Source organism: Vidua chalybeata, chromosome 5 (genome assembly GCF_026979565.1).
Source record: "Vidua chalybeata isolate OUT-0048 chromosome 5, bVidCha1 merged haplotype, whole genome shotgun sequence".
Lineage (NCBI taxonomy): Eukaryota > Metazoa > Chordata > Aves > Passeriformes > Viduidae > Vidua > Vidua chalybeata.
Window position 1 is genome coordinate 38,820,586 of NC_071534.1, and position 21,170 is coordinate 38,841,755.

The 21,170-nt window shown below is 40.9% G+C and overlaps 1 protein-coding gene across 1 annotated transcript in view; it reads left to right on the top strand.

Moving 5' to 3' along the window:
• The first annotated feature begins 13,484 nt into the window (after positions 1–13,484).
• The window catches only part of GRIP1 (glutamate receptor interacting protein 1), a 309,828-nt gene continuing 302,142 nt past the window's right edge, over positions 13,485–21,170 (top strand). Inside the window, exon 1 of the mRNA XM_053943227.1 lies at positions 13,485–13,627. Within this exon, the coding sequence (XP_053799202.1) occupies positions 13,573–13,627 (55 nt within the window). The 5' untranslated portion in view covers positions 13,485–13,572. The remainder of the gene's footprint in view (positions 13,628–21,170) is intronic.

A 21,170-nucleotide genomic window follows, 5' to 3' on the forward strand; every position in this document is an offset into this window, starting at 1 on the left:
ACCCCAAATTTCAGCCATATTTTCACCCCAAATTTCAACCATATTTTCTTCCATTCTGAGTACTAAAATCAGTAATTCGGTATTCAGATGCCTGATGGAGTTGTTAATCCAAAAGCATTCCCATAATCTCAGTGTGGATCAGAAACAACTCCAGTCAAGCTGTCTGCAAGTGAAGCCGTCATAGAATAATGTAAGATTTAAGAATAACTAAACAGCAGTTAACCTTCTTGTTTTAAAAGAAAGTAAATATTCCACATTTTTTTCCTTACAGACTCATTTTGCTTTATAATCCCTATTGCATAATTCCCTATCTGCAAACTTGAACTCAGCAGCTTTGTATTTAATTTACATTGTGTTTGATTTACACTGTGCTTAATTTACATCTACACAAGAGCAAGGAACAGAAGTCAGGCTTTGACAAATCCAGGCCATATTAAACCTAGTCAAATTCTTTCCAAAGGAAAAAAGGCAGAGCCCAAGTGCTAATATTTCTTTGATGTAGTGGAATTTATGGAAGATTATAAATTAAATAAAAATTTATATTTATGGTTGCTCATCTACTACAGTCACAGAGGTCTACAAAGAAGGCTTTTGGGGGGCCTTCAATTTCTTCTGGCAGACTATGAAGAGAATGAAACACACCTCCTGGGCATGGTGAACACCTGTGTGCTTGCTGCCTGCTTCACCCAGTCACGCTGAATGAAGCCTTCACCAGTGCCTCCAGTGCACCAACGTTGTCCTGAGCATCAGAGCCAAGCCTACGGAGAAGGGAAAGTTTTGTGTAGTAGGAGAGGGAAGACTAAAGTAGCCTTTCCCAGGTTTCTCTGCCCCCTTCTGCTCCTTCTCATCCCTTTTCAGCTTGTGAGGCGCCTTTGCCAGCCCTCAGGCCGCTGAGGACTGTTAGCAACAGGAACACTGCTCCCTGCAGCAGGCAAGGCAGAACAGGACAGAGGTGCACAAGGGTGGGGAAGGGCATCCTTGGAGAGAAGGATGGGAGAAGGGAGGATGCGAAAAAGTGGAAGGGCAGAATTACACTTCTAAACACCCTAGAATTCTTTAGCACTCTAGAATAGCCCCTTTTCTCTTACAAAGTTAGTTACCATACTTACTGAGAGGCAACTCTTATTAATCCACATGCTTTTGCCTTTCCTGTTAAAAGACATAAAATTTGTTTTCCACATGAAATGGAAATGGAAATATGTTCAACTATTGCAGGACAAGCTCACACCTTAATATAGTAGGCTCTGAAACATCTCAACTCTATACTCCTGACATGCAGTCAATTGTTCATTAAGGAGAAGGTAGATATATTTTAAAGAACTTACATTTAAAATGAAGTATTTTCTTTTTTTTTAGGAAAATTCATGTATGCATACAGTTATAGAGAATGTATTCATTTATCTATCTTTCATATAATTAAATGATATTTGTAGAAGAGGCCTAATATGTAAAATATGCTTGTTTTGACATTTATGAAATGAAATGACTAATAATTTTCAAGATTTTCTAATGGATGTTTCCTATTGTTAAAGCAATGCAGAAGGAATATCTTTCCTGCCATTTTACAAAATGCAAAATAATTTCCCCGTGCATGTTCTACATTTGCTCTGTCTCTGTAACATTTTCTGGCAGGGAGAAAACATGTCAACAGTTCATGTAGAGCATGCGAGAAAAATTTCCCAGTGTGATTATGTACTCTTGGTATTTCAGCAGTCTGTGGAGAAGAATTCTGTATATTCATGCACTGACATAGATAAATTATCATTTTTATTGCCTTCAAGCTGTTCAATGACATTATATACCTATCCACAAACTTTAATACAACTTGTTTTTCTTTCTCAGAAACCAGACTTTTTAAGTTTGACCTGAGGATGAAATACTCTGAAAGAAACTTTACTGCAGTATGGAAATCAAACCTTCAGAACTAAAATTCCAGCAACAACAGTTTTCCAAGATGTTTTGCATCTTATTTTTTAATTTATTTTATTTCATTATCTATTTCAATAGGTATACTACTTTTTACAGAACTTCTGGGTATCTGAGTTTCCTTTGCAGTTTAATAGGACTCCAAAGTAGTCAGAAGTCCAAGGTGGGTCTGTCTTCATTTTGTCTTGAAAGCCAATATCCAAATGCACAAAAATGGGCTTTGGCTTTTAAATGTAGTGTTTTGTTTGAGCAGAAGCTGTAAACATTTTTTCAAATATCAAGTTGTTGGCTAAGACATAATGTTGGTGCAGAGGTCTGTGAATAGTTTCCCTGTGAAATATCTTTTTGTAATGTGAGACTTTTTCTTCAGGCTTGCTTTTGGTCCAGAAAAGACATCCTGGGCTGTAAGGAAACCTTTAAAATCTCCTCTGGACCCTAGAAGTCTTTGCTTTTGTAACCTCCAAGGCCTGGATCCCTTAGGGACCTGCTTCTCAAGCCCACAAAGTTTTGGTGGGCATGCAGGCTTAGCTGGCTCCCCTACATCCTCTCTCTTGATGTGCTCTTGAAGCCTCCCCTCCAGTAAGTATTTCATTGCCTTTAGGAAAAGGGAAGCTTATCTCCCTGTGAAGGGAGCAGCACACACTGAAACCAGTGCACTGCTGGCAGGATATGGTGAGCAGAAGCCTTTCTTGGCACCCTTGTGCACTATGTTAAAAGGAGAGGCCACTGGTGTGAGCAAAATAAAACATAAAATATCTTGAAACAAGTCCAGTAGTATGGTCATTGTACGAGAACAATTGGAATTACACATTTACAAAATAGGCATTTACTTTTTGCCAGCTGACTTTTATTTGAAACCAAAATCCACAACTGGTATAGGCTACCACAAAGAAAAATAATGCATGTAGAAAAGAAGATGGAATAAAAGGGGTACTCCAAACCCTTACCATACTGAACTTCTTTATGATGCTTGACTTGTTTATTTTTTCCATTACTTTTTTGCTTCCATGCAATTACAGTTCCTGTGTGAACTAGCAGTTGTCACTAGTGCTTTTACAGCAGCACCTTAAAGATTCACTGTTTCAGTTGGGGTAAAGCAAATCCAAGAACTTTATCTTGGCAAAGCCTCTGAAATTTACAGTGAGCTTGTGTGCTCTGTTTTTAAACATAGGCAGCAATATACTTTGGAACATTCTATATTTAAATTTCAGCAGTGATTATTTACTCACTGACCACAAATGCTCCATAAGTGTCTTTGAACAGTAACTGCTGTGCAAGAGTTGGACTGAGATGTTCAAACTTGAAAACTGATGTCCAAATATCACTGGCAGAGATATCTGGGGAGAGGCAGGGGGAACACAAGAATTCCCTTATGCTCAGTGCGTACTTTTCTGTAGGTTTTGATCCTGTGTGAAACAAATGTGTGCTACTAATTACTGTCACCTGGTCCTGGTGTTAGCTGCTCTTCCAGGGTGGTTCACTAACCTCGCAGCCCTGGGCTAGGTTTGGTATCCTCAGCATGTGCCCAGTTCAGTGGGGGATGACACAGCCAGCAATGGCACCAAACTGCTTGACCTTCCTTCTACAGTAGGAGCATTACTGTGGTTTCACTCTGTTAATAATAACTTCCACTGACTCAAGCTTTTTTTTTTTTTTACCTTGGAGGTGTGAGGGAGCTTCAAGTCTTCCCTCTTCAGACCCTAAGGAAGCATCTGAGAGTCTTGCTGGATTGTGAGGAACAAGACGGTGACATGTAAGCAGACCAGGATCATCTACATGGCAGCTGTTTCTTGCTGCTGCCCCTGCAAATTTTATGTTTTAGAGCAAAAAGCATGGCAGTATCATGGCTTATGTGAGTGTTTACATGAACACAAGCACATGTCTGCACTTAACGTAGTTTGAATTCAAAGACTGCTGTCCAAGTAAATGGCATGTACTACCTATGAACACTGGGAGGTATCTTGGAAGATATTCCAGATCTTGTCAGGCCAGCTTTAGGTAAGGGCTGGGTGTGAAAGCAATGACCCCACCAGCTAGAGGCTGTGGCAGCCCCAGGAGGTGAATCAGGAGTGGCAGCACTATGCCCCAGTCTGGACCTCTACCTGCTGGGACCTGAAGGACAGGGCTTAAGAAGGAAGACAGCAGTGGGTGAAAGGCTGGGAGAAATGCTTCCTTAGATTCCTTCCTCCCTCATTCCTTCCCTAGGAACCCTTGTGTGGAGAAGTGTGATATTGGATTTCTTTCAGAGGCCTCAGAGGCTATGGTTTTGGTAAAGCTATACTGGGATATTATCCCAGAGAAAACATCAGTGTAAATATCCATTTTAAGCCACTAGAGTAGATTGAAACATTGCATTTGAATTACTTGTAATAGCTAATTTGTTGATCTACACAAAAGGTTAGCTGCAATTTCAAAACTGGTTCTATTAGATTTTATATAATGAGACACTTTATTACATTATAGGACAGCAGACCCTGTTTTTTATGTGTTGTTTCAAGTGCTTTACTTTGCTGTTGAGACCTTGCCATCACACTGTCTTGGTGTCTGTAATCTGTTCTGTGGGTCCAAAATGGGCATCAAAGGACTTTTTTCTTTTTTTTTTTTTTTTTTTTTGAGTCAGTCTTCATCATTATGAAGGCTTTGAGAAAGTTTCTGGTATTTTTGTACAGGAAATTTACAGGAGACAAAGCAATAATAGGCTGAAAAATAAAAAGCTCTTTCCCAAGTAGCATAATATCACTCTAACATCAGGCAGCATCACAGTGAAAATTACGAGCTAGGGTCTTTTATTAAAATATTTTCTATCAATCAGCTTATTACATTATATGACAAAAGGTTAAGTGACATGTTTGCATTGTCTGCCATAGAGGTGCCATTTTCTCTGTCAGACATCTGTTACTCAATTATCATTTTCTCACATTTCTTAATTTTCTAGTCCAACTCTTAATAAGGTCTCCAGCATGGAAAGTTCCATTCAGCAGCAGGCTAGGAAATATTCTCCTGCTCTTTCACAGAGAGAACTTCCAGGACTTGGTCTCCATTAAAAGAAATGATCAAGTTTCTGCCCCAACAGTTCATGATTCTCAAAAACATGCTACTATTTTAATTTTCATGGTATTTTCCCCCTAAATATTTAGCCTGTGTCATGGCAACAGCTGCTTTTAGTTCTAAAGTTGTTTTCCCATCCTTCATTTAAGAAAACATGGTAGTTTCAATTTATTCCCTGTAAATGTAAAATTTAGTATTTTAAACTTTTATTAACTATAAATAGCTATACCAATTGTTTGTGATCTGCTTTGGATTCTCTATGCAAATGGAAATTACTATATTGATTGCTATTAATTATGAAGAGGCACCTAAAACTATAAGATAAAGGCAAATATTTTTTGGAAGGGGGATGACAAGTAGAGGGTAAGTAGCAAAATTAGTATTCCCAGTACATATTTAAAAATCAAGAAGTAAGCTAAAAATAATTGTATCATAACAGGGGCAATCCAGGTCCAATTTTTTTCCAGTGCATGAGTGCAAAGCGGATTGAATAACTGAATGTACAAATTCTTGATATTAACAGCTGAACATTTTATTGCCCAAGACAGGGCTAAGGGAAAGGACATTAAAGATCCTTAAATGTAACTATTAACAAATGTACCACAATTAATTGTTACTACTGTCATTATTGCTAGTGTTTTTGAAGAGTGCTGGAAGTAAAATGTAGTGGATTCCACAATAGAATGTGGAAAGTACCACTCAGTACTTCCCGAGTGCATTTGGATGATTTCTTACCTTGGTCAAAATAAGGAGACTTAATTCTGATGCAGAAATCCTACATTCCTTTTTAGAGTAGTCTGATTAGCAAGTAAATCAGTCAAATAAATTTAATGAAAAAAGTGCATGCAAGTCTTTTGCCTACATAAGCAATACACAGGACCTTAATGGGTGTTTTATTAAAAAATAAACTGTTCTACTCAAATTCTGATTACCAACTGATTATTATAAATATTTATTCAACTTGCATATATTTATAAGGGAACAGGACAATGTAGAGATATAAAAAGGTACAATGACTTAATATAAAAAAGGAAACTGTTTTGATCTTTTTTAAAACTTTTTAAGTTGGAGAAAACCCTACTATTCTACTACCTAGTAGTACTGAGACTTTACAGTTAAGTTGAAATATGCTGCTAGTTTTAGCTCTGAAGTGCCACTGCTTTATGCAGGATGGTTAAGGCAAGATATGTACTAATGGCTGATGGAGAATAAAAAGATTTATAATTGGATTGTGCTTATTATCAAGAAACTACACCTTCCCACAAGAGGAACATACGTAATAGACATACAGATATTTCATACCAGTTTATTCTATACCACGCCTTCCTCTATTTGTTTTAAAGTGAGAGTATGAATCTATACCTGCCACTGTGTATATTGATTTGCACAGAACCTGCTGGATTGCTTGATCCAGGAAAGCTCCTTCCACTCTGTTAGCAGGAGTATCATTAAAGTTATAGCTTGTCATTTGTGCATCCTCCTCTGAATCAGGGCTGCTAGCATTGAATAGGACTAGGAATTGATACTAAACACTATGTCTTCTTTGTAGAAAATTAATGATAAAATACTTATTATGCCTCTCTAGTCTTAATGCTTTTTCAATGTTTTAAAAAATTTCTGTAACAGTTTTTTTCCTGATGGAAAGTATAATTGCAGGTTTTCTTCCTTTTCTGGTGTAAGGCTTACAAACACACTCTTTAAGATCATTACATTATCTCAAGTACCTTTAAAAAGCTTCCCTCTGATCAACTCAATGTTCTGTGTATTGTAGGAGATACAGATAATAGAGTTATTCACATAAATTTGCATTAATGATACTGAATTTCCTTAAAAGACTAAATTTAATCTACATTTCAAAAAATGAAAAAGCATGACCAATATTTTTCTGATAGGCACAGTAGCTAAGCATCAGCTTTATGGCTGTTTGTCAAAGCAGATAGAAAATAGAAGCCTTTTCTTTAAGATTTAGGATAAAACTTGGAAATGAAATGTAAATGGAAAGCAAATGCATCTAGGTAGCTGAGGTCCCAGTCTTGAAAGGCAGTTGGAGCACACCTACATTGCCATGTGCTTTCACGATCCAATTCATCTGCTTCTGGCACAACTTCAAGTCTCTGACACCCACAGTGCAGACTCTGCTCATCGCTTTTGGGGGCTACTCCTCCCTCACCCTACAGTTATGAAGATTTGGTGCTAGGGATGATGGGGCCCATAGCATCTCAAAACCTGCAGGTATTTCTTAGGTTACTGAGTCCATCTTTTTTGTCCCTGTAAAATGTCGATGGTTTTAACTTAGCTCTTACTTGAGGCACTCTTGAGATAGCACACTGGTTGTTTTCCTTCCTTCCACCTTGCTGCTGTTCATTCCAGCTTCCTTTTATGCTTGCCAAGTGTGTGTACAACAGGCAGATGTACTGTGAGATGCTGGATCCTGAACAGATTAACTCTTCAGTTGTAAAGTGGATTCAGGAGGAGTAGGATCGTATCAGTATGGAGCACAAGGGTGACAAGCAGTGTCTCTGGATTCTCCATCCCTGGAGGCAGATAGATTTCAGGAACTTGCCCTAGGTCACCAGAAATGGGACACTTTTGCTCTGAAGTGGAAACAGTTGCACAATAGAGGTGGTTATCCCTCGCAGCTCTAAGTTCATGACTGGGTCAGCACTGGCCTGTCATTATTCCTGGGCTTGTAAGGATTCATGAGACAATCAATCATATGGCCTGTGTGTGGATAATGGGTATAACTAATGTGCCTGAAATAGTGGCTGGCTTTCTGATAATGGACTTCCCAATGTGTGCTGAGTGTCATTAATAGTATTCATGGCTGCAGGTTGCTTGCCAGAAAAAGTAAGTAAATACATTCATCAAAATTCAACACTGACTAGCACCACAATGAAATATGCAGGAAAGGCACATGAAGAAAACATAAGCACCTTGGGAATCTGAGGGGGCAAATAGAGATTGTTTTTCATGGGCTGTTCTCTAGTACTGTGTCTTCTAGAGACACCAAGGTGAATCCTGAGAGGCTGCTGAACAAGGAGCTTAGGAGAGCTGAAAGAAAAAATTGGCACCCTCTAACTGGCACCCCTGTGCCCTCACCCAGGCAGCATGCTGAGAACAGGCAGAACCAGGACCCCAGGAAAAATAGCTTTTTAAGTTGACCACACAGGTTACCTGCTAGTCTTAACTTTTTAAGGAAAAATTGTCAGTTATTTGTCTGCTCGCTCTCTTATTTTCCCTGTCCTTCCATGAAATCTGCCTTGGATCATGAAAGACTGAGGAAGAAAAAGGTAACATGTGAACTGTTCTCAAATCTGAAGCAAAATCCCATTTCACTACAGGCAGTTTCCTTGACAATAACAATCTCATTAGTCACAATGAAATCAGAAATCATTGTCCATAATGCCTGCAGTAGAAACACCATGAATGGCAGTTAACAGGGCCTGGATTTGTTTCCTCCAGGTTTTCTTCAGTCTTTTCCCTAAGCATTCCTAATCCTAGAATGCTTCATGGCCCATTCTTTTCTGCAGGCTGATCCTGAGCTTTTGACAACCCAACAGAGTTGTTCCCAAAACTGCATTCCTTTTCTGCTATAGGCTTTATCTTTTTCCTGTAAAAGTCAGTTTGACCATGTTGAGAACCAAGCATTTAAATGAAAGCCTTTCCTATGCTGACCACAGAAATTAAGCAGAATTGTGGAGCCTTCCTTCAGGCAGGTGGCAGAGCCCTGAGTGATGGCTATCATGGAGCTTGGTGCTCCTGAGTAGGACCGTACAGAGGGCTGTGATCAGTTAATGCTCTATTTTATTTATAATTCAATATCAGTACAAAAAGGCAGCAATAAGTCAGGGTATTAAATATTTGCATAATTTCATTTTTTCATTACATTGGTAATTGTGTACCCCTTTGCAGCTGATTTACACAACACATTTTTGTGCAAACAGTTATAAGCACTAATTAGAGTATTTTATTTTAGCAGTGCACAATCCCCAAAATTTTGATTTTGGGTATCTATATCTCTTCAGAGCTTAAAGCCTGAGCACACAGGGAAATGGTGTCTCTTTGTCTTGGAGTAGGTTACAGAAGAGGAAAAGGCAAGTAGGTAGTCCCAAGAAGTCTGCTGTCTAGTGGGATATGTGTGTGTTTGACACAAGGATGCTGTCATGACCAAGAATCTACATCTTCTGCTAATTCTGAGCTTGTTTGCTGTAGTTCAAGGGTCTGAGATAAAGCCTTAAAAATGTTTTCTTTTAAAGGAAATAGAGAAACTCTTCCTTCCTCCTTAAAGCATCAGATGGCTAAATCCAAAGTCACATAGGTACATAACACAGGCAGCAGGTGGATTGCAGGTTCCTGAACACACAAACACAGTCCATAAAACTCCCAACTTCCCCTTTTGCTTATTTGAAGGCTGTAGCCAACTTCCCTAAACTAATGGTGCTCATGTTTTGTCTGATTCCTAAATCTTTTTGGAACTGACAGACCAGGTAACTTGGGTTTTAACTTCCTGATGGGCTCATTTCCACAGACAGATTCAGACATCCTCTTCTGCTGAAACTCCCCAGTTAGCCAGTGCGAGAGATTCACGGGACCATGAACAGAGCAAGCCAAAGGGACCATGTCTCCTGCACTGGCCTAAGGTGGAAATTCCCCATTGAGGCTGACAATGACTGGCTAAACTCTGTGGCAGGATGTCCAACTATTTTTTTCTTTACATTTGTTAAGAAAAGTCCAAAACTATGTCTAAAAAAAAATCAATTGTTGGTATACTACTTATGTCTCGTCTGTGAACTTTTTGACCTGTTGTTCAGCAATGTGACAATAGCTTTCAAGATAAGACACTTTTTTAATAAAAGGAAAATACAGAATGATAAAATAGAAGAGCAGTGGGTAGAGAACATGCTGTATAGAGTTCATCTCTGGTCTGCCTAGTGCTCAGTTCTGACAGGACTGGTATCAGTTTTTTAATGAAATCACATTTTAATATGACTTGCACACATTTATGTAACACTTAGTAAGAATACAGTAACACAGCCTCAGGCTCACACTGGTGACCAGTCCACCTAAAAGAATCAGAACCTACCCTTCTCCACAGATGGCACAGCCAAATAATACAGAGCCATCAACAGCAATGTGGTATGCTCAAGTATTTTTATCAGAATGATATGGAAGTTCTGATCCAGAAACCCATAGTAGTTGCAACATCTTAATATTGTAAAAGTTATTTTAGGTAATTTTTGACTTTTATTTGCAGAAGAGATTTTCCTTCATACCTTTTAAAGCTCTTTGTAGTCAAAAATGTGTATGTAAACATGTCAGTTACTTAGTAAAAAAAAAGAAAAAAAAAAGCTAAAAGTTTAGAAGACTTAAAAGCTAAGGCATTTTTCCTAGCTTAGAGGTAATTTATGCTGCAAGTCTCCATTTACTGAGAAACATTATAGTCCTCCAGCAACTGAACCCTCTGCCTGACCATCTTCATATTTCTCCTACCTAACTTTTAGGAAATGCATAAGAACAGGAAATTAAAAAAAAATAATCTCTTCTTTAGAATGCTCACAGAATAAGACCTTTTCTTGATGATACCTATTTTGCTTCTGATTAATTCTAGGGTTGTACATGCTTCAGATGACCTGCATGTTGCAGTATCAAGTAAGAATAAAGGGTGCTTCCTTGAAAATCAAGATTTGATTAATTTAAAATTCTCTGGGTAAAAAACTGTAGACAGAAAAGAACTGTCAGGAAGTTTATAGCTACATGTGTGATATATTCACCATAAAATGCACATCTAAATCAGGTGGCTGCTTTATTCCATTAGTAGCATTGGGATATGCAGAAGCAGTTGTTCAGTGTAAAACAGCTCATGTGAGTTAGAGAAAGCAATTAAATTAACTTGAGCCAGGCATCCATACAAACTTCTCCTGTGGCAAATAAATGTGGAATTATAGACTGTCATTGCCTTAAAGGATTTATTTGTAAAGTACTGCATAAGACAGAGAGAAGCATGCATATTCCATTTAATGATGCAAATGTTGTGAACTATTTCATATGTAGTATATTTGTTCCTGAGAAGCCAGTGATACTTAGAAAAAGTAGGACTTATCCCTCATTTTGAAACATATTTCTGGAGCAAATCCAAACCAGCAGCTGGGATTTTATGACTCCTGCAGGATCCTGAAAAATCCCACATTCAGTCCTAAGGAATTCTTACTCACATTCAAAGTGATGACATAAAAAATAGCTAGAAAATGGCTTATTGTGGACTGAAGAGTAGGACAATCTACCTCTTTATTCCTCTGACCTGCAATTTTGCAGAACTCTGGTGCTGGCAAAAAAAAAAAAAAAAAACAAAAAAAAACCAAACCAAAAACAACCGGAGGATCAGAACTACAATGTTAAGGCTCATTGTTTATATTTTTATCATTTGTAATGTAAATGTCAGGAGTAAAAGGTGGATATCAGAGGTAGTATGTAAGATTTAGGACATGGATGACACAATCATCTGAAGTTTTATTTCATTCTATGGCATGAAAGTCCAGGTGTCTTTTAAGAAATGGCAGAGGTAAATGCGAAAGCAATTTTCTTTTTAAAGTAGTTACATTTCTATACACTTCTATACACTTTATTGCCTTTAAACCTGTTCCTGGCTGTGTATTCTCCAGGAACTCTTGGGAAAGAGTTCCTTGTACTGGTGCCTTCTGGGCTGAAGAGCTGCAGTCTTTGCTCTCTCCATTTTCTTTGCCTGAACACCCCAAAGGCATTGTGTGGAACTTTTGCCCTGTGAGCAAAGAATCTAGCTGGAAATCTTTATTTTACAATGCTTAGAAATTCACATGCACACTCACATTTTTCTTTAGAAATACCAATAACACCCCCCCAACATTATTTAAGTAAAAGGATTATGACAGGAAAGAGAATATTAGCATAAATATGTCTCTTCTAAAAGAAAAGAGCCAAGACTGGGGTTCAAATATGCAGGAAATCCAAATTAAGTGTCCCCAGGAATGAAACAAAAATATCAATAGTCACACGATTCAAAGCTGACATAAATCCAGTTTGATACTTGTAACTTGGTAAAATGTTTTTGGTTTGTTGACAGCACATTGTTGGGTTTTGTTCTAGATCAGGTATCACCTGTCCTCTCACAGGCTGCAAGAGTGTTGTCAACGAAAGGAACTTGTCATTGCATACTCTTAATTCAACTGAAATCCAGGATATGCCTACTCTGTTTGGATCACTGGTACTGCTCAGTGATCCTGCAGCATTACGATGACAGGACTGCAGCCCAAGTGCAATCAAGGAAAAGCCAGGAGCTGCAGCTTTCATCAATGGGATTTTAAACAAGGGGTTTTCATGAGCACCAAGACATATTCTGCTTGACATGCTGGCACAAAGTCAACATAGAAGAATGCTGTGTCAGGAAACTGTCATGAAATTTACAGCCGAAATACAATCCTTCAAATTTTCCTCTGAATAAAGGGTTCATGTGGAGTTGCTTGATTACACAGAATTACATAATTTCTATAAACGTGAGGATGTTACAGACAATATAAAAATGATCACAACATAATTGTTAGGCAGGATGAAGCTCTTATAGGAGAGCACCCTCAGAAGTGCCTCAGAAAATTAAAAAGCTTCCTCTGTATTGTTATCATTATTTTCAAATGACATTCAAACCTGCCACTTTGAATTTCTTTTCTGTAAAAAATAAAAGGAATATTTAATCACCACAGCATTAGTCTCCTGTTAGAACATGGCTGTGTCAGAAGTAATTTTAGTGGTGAGATTTAAGGCCTTTTAGTCAAAAGGTCGTAAGGAACTGCCTGTAATACAGACAGAAATTTGACCTGTCACAACTGGGTCCTGGACTCTTTATGGTGCAAATTCGGGTTTATTTGATCGGGGGCTGTCCCTGCCCTTCGTGTAGCCCAGCTTTCGCACACCTGGGTGCAGGGAAACCGGCCAGTCAGGAATTGCGGAGGGAAAGGGACGAGCCTTTGTCAGTGCTGCGAGGCGAGTGACCCGCGGGATGGCCGCGCCGGTCGCCACGCGGGGGCCGAAACTCAGACCCTTGCACCGGTGCGGAGTTTCACACCCCGCGAACGCGAGAGCCACGGCCGCTCCCCGCGGCGCGGGGCAGCTCCGCGCCCCGGCCCGCACCTGGCGGACGAGAGGCGGCGCGCCCCGCCCGCCCCACCTGGGCCCGCCGTGCCCGAGCGGGGCCGCCCCGCGCTCTCCATTGTGCGGCCGCCGGCTCGGGCCACCTGCCGGCGGCGCCAGGGCCGGGCTGGGTCCGGGCACAGCTCCGCGCCTCCTCTGCCTCCCACAATCCCCCCGCCCACCCTCTCCGGTCCCCGGCTGAACCGGGGCGAGCCCGCGCCTTCCTTCCCCGCCTGCCTCCCTCCCGTCCCCCGGCTGGCGGAGCTCCGCCGCCTCCCCTCCCCCGCCCTCTCTCTCCCTCCCACCGCGCGGCCGCCGCCCCTCCGCCGCTGCCCGCCGGAGCCGCCGACTTCCCCTTGAGCGCGGGTCGCCGCCGCCTCGCCCTGCCATGAGCCGTCCCCCGTCGCCGCCGCAGCAGCGCTGAGCGGGGAGCGCGGAGCCATGCCGGGCTGGAAGAAGAACATCCCCATCTGCCTGCAAGCCGAGTCGGAGCGAGGTGAGCGTGGAGCCCCGGGGGCGCCAGCCGCCCGCCGCCAGGGAAGGCAGGCGGGAGTGGGGGGGACGGGCCGGGGTCTGCGGCGCCGCCGGGTGCCCCCTCCGCAGCCCATGCCCGGGCACGGCCGCAGCCGCCCCGCGGTGGGACGGGCGACCGACCCCGCGCCTTCCATCTTGCTCCGCCGCCGCGGCAGGAGCGGGGGCTGCGGGGGGCGGCACCCGCACTGGGCCGGGGGACACACCGGGCCGGCCCCCGCCGCCTCCGCAGCAACTTAACTTTTCTCTGCGGTGCTGCCGCCCGCGCTGCCCCGGGCCGGGCTTCTATAGCCGGGGGGGCTGGGGGGGGGGGGGGCGTGAGCCGGAGGGGTGGGAAGGTAGTTTCGAAGTGACTTCGCGAAACTTCTTTGCGTGTGGCTCTGCGCCGGGCAGCTGCTGGACCTATTCCGTCCCTCCCGGTGGGCGTCGGTGAACCGGCAGCGATCGCGCCTCGGCGGCGAGCAGTACCCGCAGTAGCTTCCCCCGGTCCCGGCAGCGGTCCCGGGATGGCCTCCGGTCCCCAAACCCCGCCGTTCGGGTCGGTGATGTCAGAAGTGAGAGGGTTTCTGGTCAGTTTTAAGAATAAACTATTTGTTACAATAAAAAGGTGTCTTTGCCCCATCCTCAGAGAGGGCTTCTGTCATGGGTGGGTGTCGTGGCCCTTGCTCTGTCTTCAGCCTGTGAGTCAAAGACAAAAAGGCTGGGACACCAGTTACTCTCAGGTATGCCCGTCGAAACATGTCTTTATGTACAGGTTAGTTCCGTGGCAGAATGTGGAGTCCTGAGGCAGGACATTTGGGTTTGGTTGCTGCCGTGTTGAATAGCTGGCTCTCCTCCTAGGAACAACAATTCACCGAGTATTCAGAAGGAGGAGGTTCTGTTTGCTGTGTAGAAGAAGTCTTGTTCCCTTGCATTGGAGGTGGAGGTCTTTTGCAGAACTGCTGCCCTTCTGACTAGTAAATCCTATCCCTAATAGGAAGTTCATCACAAATATATGACGTCATGAAAATAGTTGCTGAAATGAGCGCAAGGTGTTTCAGCTGTGAAAAGTGAGCTTTTGAGTCTTTACTCTTAGTAAATACATCATTACTAAAATCTGTGGTCATATTTCTGTATGTCACAAATCTGTGTAGCAGAGGAATCACAGAAATAGGATGGATGACAGTTGTCAAAATATATCAGATGCATTTACAGATGAGGGAACTTTAGAAAGGGTCTAATCTGGCTGTGTCAGAAACTGGAAAGGTTTTCTCATTTCATTCTGCATAAAGGTTGTGTCATGAGCTGTAACATGCGGACTTGTCTTTATTCAGAGTAAACAATGGTGGTGGTTTTGCTCTGATGGGTTTAATGTCAGAATACTGATTTGTTAACAGTTCTTGTTTATTCCTATTTCTGTTTAACCTCTTTCATCTTCATTATGAAGCCGAATAGATTTATATGTCAATAGTCTTACCACTGATGCTTTTCTTTATTGTATTTCAATCATGTAAAGAAAAAAAAAAATCTCTATTCTGCCTGAAGTAAATTTTTGCCTTCTGAAGTATGTTGCATTGTATAGTGCTTAAGTTTTAGCTAATAATTTAGCAGGATTCCAGTGTCACTGGAACTTTCGTGATTTAGACTTGGAAAAATATTAAATGGTCAAAATATTTAATCAGTATTGAATTTAATAGTTATTGAGTATGAAGAATAGATGAAATAAAGCTTTCAAGCTAGACAGAAAAACGGCTAGTGCAGTAATGAAATGAAGGGGCATCTTTAACTAATGTAGGAGTTTAGCATGGCATTGAGTAAAAGGCAATTACAAATACAGTTAAATTCTGGTTCAGAGCCAGTTATGCTAACATCCCCCTCTTCTGTTTCTAGAAAATATTTCCATTCAGTTAGTCTGCAGAACGTTTTATGTACGTTGTGCTATCAGAAGACTTTTGTGAATGTAAATACTGATATTTTAAACTAACAGTGTAGCTGATAGCTTTCTGTGATTTAGATATGGAGTAATACTGGATGTGAAATATTTAGTAATATAAACTGTATTTACATTGCATATACAAGTATGCCTTTATATAGGATATAAAATATCCATTTATCCATCCCAAATGCTTGTGTATATAGGATAAGAATACTCATACAGAATATAAGAATAAAAAACATTTTAATGCTTGTGTATTTCCTTTGATTTTATGTTCCTGTAATCTGATTGTTTTAATCAGTGTTTTGTTCCTGTGAGAGGAGCTAGTCTTTATTCAACCCTATGAACGCTGGTAGGACTGACTAGTAGTAAATTTCCTGTATAACAACACAGACCTGCTAAGTTAATTTGGTGCTGAAGTTTTTTGGTGGTGGTCACTTGTAAAACAAACTACAAAATGAAAAGGGATTAAACAACCCATCCAAACCAGAAAAGTACCCTACAACCACAAATCAAACAAGATCTCAAAAAGGAAGTGAGCAGGTAAATAATGCCAGTTTATCCTTGTGCCTCCTGCTGACTTTCCCCTTCAGGAAAGCCTCTCCTGCTGGCTTTATTATATCCACAGTCCATACCCCCCTTCTCTGTCATAATAAACAGGTACTGTGCAGCTTAATTTCAAGTCTAGATGTAGCAGCAGATTTCAACTGGAAAAAGTCAGCTCCGGAGGTGCTGGGAAAACTGGGAAGGCAAAGATTTCCCTGTGGTGAACTATGAGTGGTTTGTACCAGACTCTTTTTCACCTCAAATGTTACAGGATTTCTTGAGAGCTCTGCGTCTTCTGCATGCATGTGTAGGGAGCTCAGCGGGCTCTTAGGTCCTCAGCAGTGGGAGGAAGAAAGTTGTGGGCACTAGGATGTGAGGCTTGAGGGGTGGGTGGATTTGTTAGAGAGGATGTGGGGGCTGTGTCCTCAAGGCACTGCAGCATAGAAGGTTCACTGGGTACCAGTACTCTTTCTCGCTCCAGACCAATGCAGCATTGCTTTGGGAAGCACTTCAAGGATGTTGTATTTCCCTTGATGCTCAGCTCATCTAGGGTGTCAGGAACTGGATGGCAGTGCTGCCACACTGCAGTGCATACCATAGCTTGTTCTGATGCAAGGAATCAACTTACAAAGTCTCCAAGGAACTGCGTTGTTTTGATGTGAGGAACTCTTGGGATATGGCAAACGGTGATAACCTTGTGCAGACCTACTGAGTTTGCTCCAAGTGGGGTTATTTTAATGTATTGGTATCCTTGTTTGCACCTTCCTTGCTTCAGACACCCCCTTCTGTATTGAACATCTACTGCAGAAAGTCCTTAGTGCAGCCTGTGATCGTTGTTCCTACAAGTCATGCGCTGAAATGGAGGTTATCCAAAAACTCGATAAAATCAGAATTTTGCTAATGGAAATTGGCCAGTCTTACTGAAATGAAGTAGCAGAGACGTGGTCAATGCTGTTGGCTCACCTTGGCAACAATTGATACTCTGAGTAAAGGAAGATAACCTGGGATAATGTTTCAAGCGTCAGAGCGTGTATTTGCATATAGTTTAACATTTGTGAGAGTGCTTTGTGGTGGAGAAGATTCTCTTCTGAGGGATGGCAATCAGTGGTATTTCAACAAGTATTTTTAGATGTCTTGACTGTGGAAATTATATGGGATACTTATGTCAACTTAAAAAAAAAATCATATTGTGCTGGTTTTCAGTGACTAAAACCATATTTAAGATATGAAGTGGAGAGCTGCTTTTCTGTGTGTACTGCAGCGCAGCTCCTGGTATTCTGCTGCCTACTCTGTAATTGAACAGTACTCTGCAATGGCTGTGCTGCTTCTGGCTTTCACTGCCACAATTATCACAAGAAGTCCTCTCCTTTAGAGGAAAGAAATTGTGCTCTGTATTAAGTAAAATATTTGTAATAATATACCTGATAGTATACCTAATAGTATATAGGTATACACATATATATATAGTATACCTATATATAAATATATACCTAATAGTATACCTGATGCATTTCAAAAATGACGTGTGAAGATGTGCTAGTGTAAGACAGTGCCTTTAAAATTCAGGGTGCACTTCTCCCCAGTTTTCTGCCTAAGACATAAAGCAGATTTTGTTGTAAACCACCTAAAACACTTTCTGAGGTGACATCTCTGTAGCTACTTTAAGAAGAAAAATGTTACTGGAATTCATTTTGTTCAGTATTCCTTCCAATCAAGTTAAATGAAGGTGTTTAATGGAACTCCTGTTTCAACTTCATAGCTGATCAAGTTTGCCAGGAGTACAGAAAATACTACTTCTACATCTTGTATGCTTGCTGTAGGATTGCTTGGGGTCCCTTAATGTACATGCATGTTAATTTTAGAAATTAAAGCATCTAAGTATGCTTTGGTCTTGATTTTATTTTTTTAAGTAGTGTTCATTCCACCGTTGTTTTTCCTCTGTTAAATAGACCAGTTAGGTCAAGGAAGAAGGAAATACTGGATTTTTATTTTCTGCTTCTCTATCCATGTTCACACTTGACAGGGAAATCAGGTAAACTTCAAGGAAACATTTTAAAGGAAACATTAGGAAATGTTTTAAACTGCAGGACTCAAGGATAAAAAACCGCACAGATATTTTGTGAATCCTGCCTCAAATACAAAAGGAGCATGTTCTCATGGAAGATGTGCTGACAACAAGCATCTATCCCTGAGGTTACTGCTGTGTGAGCTTGTCTGCTCATCTTAAGCTGGAAGAGAATCAGTTTCTCAGATAAGGGAATGATATGTTACTGAATTTAATCATGTTATTGTGGGTTAGCAATTTGCATCTGATCAAATGAGGCCACTTCACAGTGGATATGCTTCATGCTCTTGCCAGGTACATGTTAAAAATCAGATTATTTTCAACTGAAGGCTGAGAGTGAATGTTCTTTGTATTTCAATCTTTCACCTAGTAAGGCAAGAGGAATCTTATTCTTCTTGAGCTTACATGGGTTTTTGGAAACTGAAGAGAGCTGCAGACCTAGGATTAGAAACCTTGTACAGAGACTTTCTGTCTGTCTTTATCTGTTTTCTCATGCGTGTCATGTGCCTCCTGAAAAGTTAAAGTATAACCTGGATGGTAGAAAACTTTTGTGAGGAGAGGATGTGTTCACAGTGGCAGCCCTGAGAATCAGGACTGGGTGTTGGGAATGAATGCTTGGAGATAGATGCGTGGAAGATCATCTTTTACCACAGGGAAGGCATTGCCTAGGCTTAGTGTGGGGTGCAGATATCTAATACGTGAACTGTTGGGACATTTGGTCAGTTGTGGTATACGAAGTGCACTGTAGTTGCTTACATTTAAGGTGAAGAAGTGATAAGGACAGAAATTGAAGGAAATATCAGTTTCAGCTGCTGGCACAAGAGGCTGGCTTGACTAGCTCCATTCCCCTCCTCCAGAAGCATCTGAAACAACCACTGAATCTCAGATTGCAAAACCCTAATACTAGGAGATAGATTAATAGCAAAATACTGATTACAAACAGTATATATTTTGTTCTTGTTGGGACTTCTGTCTCTTTTCACCTCAGTCTTGATTGAATTGTGTCTTGGACATTGGTCTTTCTCCATTTGCTACACTGAACGTTGGTGAAGATCATTTGCCAGGTGGGATAAGTTGACACTCTAGAGCTGGTTTTCAGCAGCATGCAAAGGGCACAGGCACACTGTGTCAGTTTTTTCATTCTTTCTCTTAAAACTAGCTGGGATGGGGAAGATTCTAAGGATGGAAAAGAGGCAACAGTTGTTCCGTAGTGCCCTTTTAACACGAAAGGAACTGAGAGCAGGCAAAAATTGTCTACATCTCTTGTGATATGCATAGCCAAGTTAACAGCATTTTATGAGCTATGGTATTAAAAGAATTTGGTAAATCTTGTGGTATCTTCATGAAAGTATGGTATTCACTGACAGCTGAGAGATGATTGTCTCCTGTGTCTGGGTCATAACCAAGGTTTTTTCCCCATCTTGTAGAAAGAAAGTGTGAGATAAGTGCAAATAAATGGTTTCTGTTTTTTGCAGAGGCAAAAGCAGTTTTTGTTCATGTTTGTCAGAAATGCAGTTAGATTTGTCAGCAGTGAGTGATGGCAGCAAACACTCCAGCTTGCCTCAAAGAGCAGCAGCATGTAGAATTTGAAGCAGTAACAATATTTGCCACTGACAGGCACAAGTTGCTTTCTTGTGGGTATCTGGGAGCTATAAAGGGTATAAATTCTGAACGACAAGTTTTTGATCAGAGTTTCTTGTACACTGAAACATTAGAGACACACATAACAGGAAATACAGAAGCTAGAGTGTTAGATCCTTCAGCAATTTACATGTAGACAACTTCTCTTGAATCTTGGTGCATAATTATATCCCTACTATGGATTGTTTTTCTATTATTCAAGGTTATCTAAGCTGCCACAGCTCAAGGTTCTCCCTGAAGAGCTGTGACGACCATGTTGCTCTAAGTGGTTGCAGGAGGTAAGGCTTGATGCTGCACCTTCTCCCCACTGCTTGTATTTTAGTCCTCTTTAGTTATGCTAATGCTTTTGAAAAAAGATGCACCAAGTCAGCAGGTATCTGTAAGGGTCTGGTGATTGTGGCTGTGAAATTCGGATATGTTTGAATGTTTTATCTGAGTGTTTTGCATTTATGCACACTGAAATGTCAAGAGTACCATCCATCCTGACGTATGGAAAAACAGACTAATGAGATGTGTCAGTATCCTGTGTGGTTGGGGACAAGATGATCACCTGCTCAGCGTTTCATTTGGGCAAGATGAGTGTGAGACCCTGCAAAATTCAGGGTAAAATAGTAACATTTATGTCAGATACAAGTAATCTTGATTACTGTATCACCCTACTGGTTTGTTTGGTTGATTTTTTTTCCCTTTTCCTCTTTCTGCCGGCACAGACTGTGCTGGGTGGCTGGGGAACACAAACTCATAAACTCTTCTGGTGTGTCCTCTGGTATGAGGTGGCCAGGTTTTTTATGGTTCTGAATGGTATTGATGGTCTAATGTCTGTTTGTTTTTTTTTTCTCCAATGTCATTATCAGTGCAAGTTGTGTGTGTCACTGGTTCTGCATCACAGATTAGAAGCAGCGTTCTTTGCTTAATGTTGAAATAGTTTAACAAGAACATACAAGTAGATAAGACAGGTAAGCAAGGGGTGACAGTTTTGGTACCAATATATATTCCACAAGGAATTTTGTTGTCTTTTCTCCTTGGAAATCACCGCAGGAATTGAGAATGCCTGGCATGACTGACTCAATCTCTGTCTTTTTTTGTGCCTTAATTTCTTGTTATTAGCAAAAATCACCACTGGGAAGATTCTGCTAATGTGAAGGAAAACTGCAGAGAGTATTTTAATACTTTTACCATCTTCTGTATACACTGGAATCCCACAGATATTTAGGAAGTTCCACAGTTTCCTCATGCAAGTTTAAATCTTCTCTCAAAATAAGAGAAATTATTCCCTGAAATATAAAGATAGAGATGTAATGATGACAGTTACAAGTAACTGTCAGTGAAACTTAAAGATTT